This window comes from Saccostrea echinata, unplaced genomic scaffold (assembly GCF_033153115.1).
Source record: "Saccostrea echinata isolate AGI-Se365-2 ecotype Australia unplaced genomic scaffold, CSIRO_AGI_Sech_v1 ptg000056l, whole genome shotgun sequence".
Lineage (NCBI taxonomy): Eukaryota > Metazoa > Mollusca > Bivalvia > Ostreida > Ostreidae > Saccostrea > Saccostrea echinata.
Genome location: NW_026889805.1, coordinates 12039951 through 12048273, shown reverse-complemented (window position 1 = coordinate 12048273; position 8323 = coordinate 12039951). Strand labels below are relative to the sequence as shown.

At 33.2% G+C, this 8323-nt stretch overlaps 1 protein-coding gene across 1 annotated transcript; it reads left to right on the top strand.

The window, feature by feature from the left end:
* Nucleotides 1-161: 161 nt before the first annotated feature.
* Nucleotides 162-8323, top strand: LOC133173813 (signal peptidase complex subunit 3-like). Its single transcript, XM_061308861.1, has 5 exons — nucleotides 162-334; nucleotides 1494-1569; nucleotides 1860-1934; nucleotides 2688-2803; nucleotides 7350-8323. Exons 1-5 carry the CDS (start codon nucleotides 192-194, stop codon nucleotides 7477-7479), a joined length of 540 nt encoding a protein of 179 aa, XP_061164845.1. The 5' UTR covers nucleotides 162-191; the 3' UTR covers nucleotides 7480-8323.

The following is an 8323-nucleotide window of genomic DNA, read 5'->3' as shown; positions in this document are numbered from 1 at the left end:
AGAAATAATGAAATCACAAATAACTTCATTACATAGATATAAAATGTGAGATAAGGAAATAAAATAGGTTGTTTTGCAGCCCCCCCCCCCCAAATTATAATTGTTACATATATCACAAGAAACCGGAATATGATGGGTTGAATTTTAGTTGACTTTTGCTGACGAACACTTCCGCTTTCAATCTCTCTACAATGAACACATTTCTATCCAGATTGAATACAATATTTGCCTTCACGCTAAGCGTGATGGCAGCATTAACGTTTTGCTGTTTTCTTACAACAGCATTTAACTCACACAAAACATCTGTCTACCTTGGTACAGGAAAGGCGATAGTGTAAGTATTAAAAAATCATAAAGCCGGTGGCATATGTGTATGTATTTCCTCCTCACTTTTAGTGATGTTGTAACAATTTCTAATCTTTGTAAGCAGTAGAGCAAAATTTTAGCAAGGCTATATCAGAAGTAAATAAGAATTAACAAGGAATATGGATCTTAAGTAGGTTCAGCATTAGAGGTCTAAAGAATAGCTTATTTATAATAGCTAAATAAAGCCTTACAGTGTATATAGCTTCTAAGTTCTTTAAGCTGTATTAGTGTATACTGAAGTAAGAGATAAGAGTAACAGACCTGTTTACTTTCACATAGGTTAAAAGAAATGAATCTATAAGCAAAAAAGTTGTTATGTTCAATCTAAAAGTTGAATATTTTATACTCAGGTTATGACAACTTATCAAAAGACCAATCAGAAAAATTCATTAATTTGATAACTCATAGGTAAGACGTCATAGAATAGACATTCAGTGGTTGTCGAAACTAACCAAACAAAACCAAAACAAAAAAAAACAACAGCAACAACAAATAATTTATAAATTTTTAGTTAACTCATTTAGCACAATATTCAGCTTGTCAATAAGAAATATTATGTGCCAAGCCCTCATTGTATTTTAGATAGCTTCCATTTTCTACCCATAAAGAAAGTGAAGATACTGTAGTATAATTTTTTTCTTGTAATTTCCTCTTTGCAGAGAAGATGGATCTTGATTACAAGACTTGGAAGATTAATAACTGACAAAGCACCTTTTTTCTGTTGCAAACCTATGCATATCTTAATATGTATGCTAATTTATCTTAAATTAATTTGAGAAGAAATAAACAAAAAAGAAATATCCCCATCCTCAGTCATGTCTTGGGTGAAAGTGATAAAATACAACTTGCAAAAGAATGAAAAGTGTTCATACCTTTTTTAATTTCATTGTTTTACTTATTTTACTATTATTCAATGTGAGTGATGTTGAAGAATTGTCGTCAACCACAAGTTGTCTTTCTTTGACTTATTGTTGAGTTTTACTTTCAATTAATTGAATTAATTTGGTGAATTGTATCCTTCTGTGAGTTGCCATTTGATCAGCTGTCTGCAACCCCTCATACCCACAGGAAATTTTGTATTTTTTGTTTAATATTGTCATATAATATTTGCTTACTCTTACTTACAGAAAAAATGTTCCTGACTACAGTGCAAACAGAGAGAAGAGTGATCTAGGTTTTGTTGTGTTTGACATGACAACTGATATCCTTTTAAAAAATGATCATTATATACATACATTTTTGAATAATGTGAAGGTCACCTGTAATAATTATTTTTGAAAAGACATGAACATCAAGAGGATTTAAACATCTTAAAAATAATTAGGGTTGGGTATCGTTAAGGATGAAATGGTGTGATATCTACACCAGTATTGAAATGATCAATACAATGTTTCTTAACATTACCTTGATCTATCAATATATTTGATAGTTGATAGAATAAATGTACAATGTCATATTGATTCTTAAATTGGATTCCTTAATTAGAAGTAGATTTAACAAAAATATTTAACTGGAATGTTAAGCAACTATTTTTATACCTGACAGCAGAATATGAAACACAGGAGCATGTGAGTGTATACTTGTATAATTTTGGCTGCCATTGATGAGAATTTCAGTATCAATATAATAGCTGGTGATGGGTATCTGTTGATAAATAAAAGACAAGTATTCAGTTGTGTTTACTGCAAATACATGTGGAATGAACATACATGTATATTAAAGCAAAAAAAAATCATGGACATTATTTATGATGCTTTAAGATGCACATTTCTTGTCCATGGTAAGAGAAAGTTAATTTATAGAAAATGTGAACAAATTAAGTTTAACAAATAAATACTATGCTGTTGGCTCCTGAAAAAAAGTCATATGTGAATGACAGTTTATTGCCATAAATATACCCTAAAGTGTGACATTCACAAATCAATAAGGTTATAGTTCATGTCTGCTGCAAACATGACTCTATATTGTAAAACTGGAGAAAATTATTCACATAATAAATCACATAATCACATTCACATAATAAATTAAATTATAAAACATCTTATTTTTAATAGATTGGTTCTAAAAAATAATACATTGATATTTTGATATCATTTCCAAGAAAGTCAAATGGGTGATATATCAACAACATAGTCATCATGCAGTGTTAGTTCTGCTTATAAGCTTTTCAGATTTTTATGACTTTAAATTAACTTGAGATTCAAAATCCGTCTAAATTGAAGTGTTTGATAATTTCATTTCTTTTAAGAAGTTAAGATTTAACATAAAATTAAGAATGTTATGATTGATGAATATGAAAAGACATCTGATACTTTTTACAGAAATTAAACCAGGTTGTAATTTGGGACAAAATTATCAGAAGGGGAGAAAACTCCATGCTGGATTACAGAAGCATCAATACAAAATATTATTTCTGGGACTATGGGAATGGACTGAGGTAAGTACAGTCAGTCTTATCTTCAGATTTCATGATGTTTTATTTTTATGCCCCCACCATAAAATGGCTGTGGGCAAATAGTGTTACTCTGTTCCGTCATTCCGTCACCATTGACTTTCCGTTCATTATCTCGATAACAGTAGCACAATTCAACTCAAACTTGACATATGGATATGCAGGTCAAGATTGAATTTGGTCATGGTCCGATGATTTTTGACAGAGTTATCCTTCTTGAACTTAGGGAAAAGAAGAAATTTTCAGTTTCCACTCTCTAACTTTTGTAAGGATGTATGTATAAGTTTGAAATTGCATGTGCAGGTATTCTACCAGAAAATACAGGTCAAGTTCAAATTTTGTCATGTTCCAATGATTTTTGACAGAGTTATCCCCCTTGAACTTGGAAAAGATTTAAAAATTCACAATTTCTAATTATTATCTTGGCCAAAAATGTGCAATTTACAATTTGCAGTTTGAAATTTTGGCTATCTGCAGGAGCTTTTGTGGCGTTTCAACATATCTAGTCACATCATGTTTTATCCCCCCCCCCCCCATCATGTCAATTTATGAGTGATAGTACCCTTTCATGTTGATCATTATGATCTTGAAATAATGTACACCCTCTCAGAAATCACATAGATATCATAATGGGGTAATTGTAATGAAAATTATGCATGTTGTATGAAGGGGGGAAATCCTATTTAATGTATACGTGAGTGTTTAAATTTGTAAATCTTTTTTTTTTTTTTTTGCAGACTTATTTACATATTTAAGGGAAGATCTAAATATCACTTCCTTTTTATGACGTCGAGCTCTTGGAGCTCGAACGTCATCTAGCAAGCGCCCAGTTGAAATCGCGACCGGATATGTACGCGACCGAATGTGTCAGTTGATGCATCCGCAATAGAAAATAGCAATAGGTATAAACCAATTTCTTTGAAAACGCTCAAAATGAATAATAGCTTGAAAATAAAATTGCATCAATTATATCCGCAATTAATTCTATTGCAAAACAACAATATTATATTTTATTCTCACACAAGAAAAACGTGATGGTTGTTGCGGATGAATTTCTATAGAAAGGGTGCGTTGAATGACGAATAACATTTCGGAACGATAACCGTAAAACAACACAACAGGAGGTAAAATAATCACAAAATTACATAAACACGAATACTTCAAGACTAAAAAGATTGAATTTCTAAATCTTAGCTTTACTTATACAATCTTCTAACCACTTCTATCCTAAAAACCGATGATATTGACCAATATTGCTGTATTTCTCCATTTCCTCCATTTCCCAGTATACCGTATACCACGCCCGATCGTAACTCGATCGTAATTTTAACAGACTAGAGGCTTGGTTGTAGTTTAGATGCAATCACTAATACAATGCTTTGACATTGGCAATTAGAAAAAAATATTATATAAATTCACGAAATCCTTCATAGTTCTTCAACTGACTGAAAAGAATTTAGCATGAACATGTTCGACGGTGTCTGGTCAATTCGAACCCTGCTCCATTCGGACCATGACATAAAGCCCCAGACTGTAATTGTGATATTTTGTTTAAACTATTTTTTTATTATGTCTCCTGAGTCACTCACTTGACTTATTGCTACCTTCACATTCAAAATGATCTTTTGAAATTGTTTTTCTTCTTCGACGTCATTGAAGCCTTTCAGGCTTTTGATTATAAATTTTTCAGCCTTTTGGCACTGGGCACTTATTGTCCAGAGGAAATTAAGGTGAATTATTTCTTAAAGTAATACAAAACAGAAATGTCATTGAAATATCTGAGTTACTTACAGTTGAACTTCAGTATATCGAACACTGATATCTCATATACCATGGATATGTCGAAGTGATTTGGAGGTCCCATCCACTTATCCTTTAAGTATTTTTCTCTCAATATCTCAAATCATTGGATATCTCGAAGGTTTACCTCGATCCTATCGAGTTCAAAATAACAAGGTTTGACTGTACTTTTCAGTTACAGAAAAGAAACTTATCTGTTGTCAGATTGTCGTAGTGGCATATTTATAGTATAATACTTGACCGGCACATTTAAAATGAGGGGTAACTTGGCAATATAAAGTTCAGAAAGAAATTAAAGAAGACTAAATTTAAAAAGAAGTTGTCTACAAAAAGAATTTTTCTGCTGTAGTTTCCTGTATTTTATTAGCTCACCTGAGCTGAAAGCTCAAGTGAGCTTTTCTGATCACCCGTTGTTCGTCGTCCGTCCGTCTGTAAACTTTTCACATTTTTGACTTCTTCTCAAGAACCACAGGGCCAATTTTAACCAAACTTGGTACAAAGTATCCTTGGGTGAAGGGGAGTTTAAATTGTTAAAATAAAGAGGGCCAAGTCCCCTTACAAGGGGAGATAATCAAGAAAAGACAAAAATAGGGTGGGGTCATTAAAAAATCTTCTTCTCAAGAACCACTGGGCCAGAAAAGCTGAAACTTATGTGGAAGCATCCTGGGGTAGTGGAGATTCTAAATTGTTAAAATCATGACCCCCGGGGGTAGGGCGGGGCCACAATAGGGAATCCAAGTTTTACATTGAAATATATAAGAAAAATCTCTAAAAATCTTCTTCTCAAGAACCACTGGGCAAGAAAAGCTGAAACTTATGTGGAAACATCCTGGGATAGTGTAGATTCTAAATTGTTCAAATCATGACCCCCGGGGATAGGGCGGGGCCACAATAGGGAATCCAAGTTTTACATTAAAATATGTAAGAAAAATCTTCAAAAACTTCTTCTCAAGAACAAGTGGGCCAGAAAAACTGAAGCATATGTGGAAGCATCCTGGGGTAGTGTAGATGCTAAATTGTAAAAATCATGACCCCCGGGGGTAGGGCGGGGCCACAATAGGGAATCCAAGTTTTACATTGAAATATATAAGAAAAATCTTTAAAAATCTTCTTCTCAAGAACCACTGGGCAAGAAAAGCTGAAACTTATGTGGAAACATCCTGGGATAGTGTAGATTCTAAACCCCGAGGGTAGGGCGGGGCCACAATAGGTAATCCAAGTTTTACATTGAAATATGTAAGAAAAGTCTTTAAAAATCTTCTCAAGAACAACTAGGCAAGAAAAACTGAAACTTATGTAGAAGCATCCTGGGGTAGTGTAGATGCTAAATTGTTCAAATCCTGACCCCAGGGGGTAGGGTGGGGCCACAAAAGGGAATCCAAGTTTTACATTGAAATATGTAAGAAAAATCTTTAAAAATCTTCTTCTCATAAACAACTGGGCCAGAAAAACTGAAACTTATGTAGAAGCATCCTGGGGTAGTGTAGATGGTAAATTGTAAAAATCATGACCCCCGGGGATAGGGCGGGGCCACAATAGGGAATCCAAGTTTTACATTGAAATATGTAAGAAAAATCTCTAAAAATCTTCTTCTCAAGAACAAGTGGGCCAGAAAAACTGAAACTTATGTGGAAGCAACATGGGGTAGTGTAGATGCTAAATTGTAAAAATCATGACACCCGGGGGTAGGGCGGGGCCACAATAGGGAATCCAAGTTTTACATTGAAATATGTAAGAAAAATCTTTAAAAATGTTCTTCTCAAGAACAAGTGGGCCAGAAAAACTGAAACTTATGTGGAAGCATCCTGGGGTAGTGTAGATGCTAAATTGTAAAAATCATGACCCCCGGGGATAGGGCGGGGCCACAATAAGTATTACAAGTTTTACATTGAAATATGTAAGAAAAATCTTTAAAAATCTTCTTCTCAAGAACATCTGGGCCAGAAAAACTGAAACATATGTGGAAGCATCCTGGGATAGTATAGATTTTAAATTGTTAAAATCATGACCCCCAGGGGTAGGGCGGGGCCACAATAAGTATTACAACGGGGAAATCTAGTAAAGAACAGCATGGCCAAAGTTACTCAGGTGAGCGATGTGGCCCATGGGCCTCTTGTGTTATAGCTGGTGCAAGTTGTGCCTACAATATATGTGATATTTTACCATACATGTTAATACAAATCAGAGCTGATTTCCTCGTGTGTTACATGGATTGCCCTACAGAGTATTGTTTTTACAGGGGTAATTAGAAAATTACTTTGACTCTGTCCTGGTACATATTACATTGTACAACAAAGTATTGTTTTTAAGGTGGTAATAAGAATATTACTTTGACTTTGTCCTGGTATATTATATTTTACAACAAAGTATTACTTTTACAGGGGTAATAAGAATATTTCTTTGACTCTGTCCTGGTACATTACATTGTACAACAAAGTATTACTTTTACAGGGGTAATAAGAATATTACTTTGACTTTGTCCTGGTATATTATATTGTACAACAAAGTATTACTTTTACAGGGGTAATAAGAATATTTCTTTGACTCTGTCCTGGTACATTACATTGTACAACAAAGTATTACTTTTACAGGGGTAATAAGAATATTACTTTGACTTTGTCCTGGCACATTACATTGTACAATAAAGTATTGTTTTTAAGGTGGCAATAAGAATATTTCTTTGACTCTGTCCTGGTATATTACATTGTACAACAAAGTATTACTTTTACAGGGGTAATAAGAATATTACTTTGACTTTGTCCTGGAACGTCATTCCCAATGCTGGCACACTACCCAAAGTGATGGGAGATGGCTCACACAAGTTTAAGTTTCCAGATGAGTACAGTCCAAATCGATTCTAGTCAGATACAAAAGTGGGGGAGATCACAAGGCAGCACTAGACAGATCTGTGTGGAGGCTGGTCTGTTTCCTTGTTACATGTAAATGAAGTGCTTTTTCTTGTAGGCAATTTTGTAAAGTTAAAAACATCAATATATTTGTTGCATGTAAATGAAGTGCTTTTTTTTTTTTAAATAAAAAACTCCAATTGAAAAAATTTTGGTATTTCAAAGAAAACTTTGAATAATTATTTGTATGTTTTTAGTGACTTTTCCTGAGAATATTATGGAATTTTAAGTGTATGAAATCTTTGTATTTTGTCTGTGAAGCTGTTCATTAGGTGATGGTATTGTACAATGACTTATGTACAGGATGTTGTAATTTTTGGGAATGTATATGAGTAAATGACTGTTCAAAAGGGGATGAGAATTTTTTTTTGAGAGAGAGAGTTATAAGCCTGAAACAATCTGATTTATGTATGTGAAAAGATTGAATGTGTAGACCTGTATTGTGTTCATTATATGAGTAACATCAAAGTTTCAATGATAGAAAGATCAATCAATATATATGAATATTGAATTGAGAATTTGAATTAAAAAAAATGATTCACACATTATGACATAATGATTAAAGTGCAGGTATTCAACTTTAATTCAGCTTCATAAAGGATATATATCTGAGAATAAGCATCAGATACTTATTTTGTTTTGAGATTGTTCTCTCATTATATACTGTGTCTGAAAAGAATATGTCCATTTCTCACTTCAAAGTAGGTATGTGTACAGGCCCCAAAGTTATTAGTTCTTGGATTGACAAATTGTGTATGAAATAAATCAGTTCAGGATTCATTTGAACTGTATCTTATAA

Coding starts and splice junctions, on each gene's coding strand:
- LOC133173813 (XM_061308861.1), top strand. CDS start 192: ATGAACACATTTCTATCCAGATTGAATACAATATTTGCCTTCACGCTA. Junction 335..1,493: donor GGTACAGGAAAGGCGATAGT/GTAAGTATTAAA, acceptor TCTTACTTACAG/AAAAAATGTTCCTGACTACA. Junction 2,804..7,349: donor GACTATGGGAATGGACTGAG/GTAAGTACAGTC, acceptor TTACTTTTACAG/GGGTAATAAGAATATTACTT.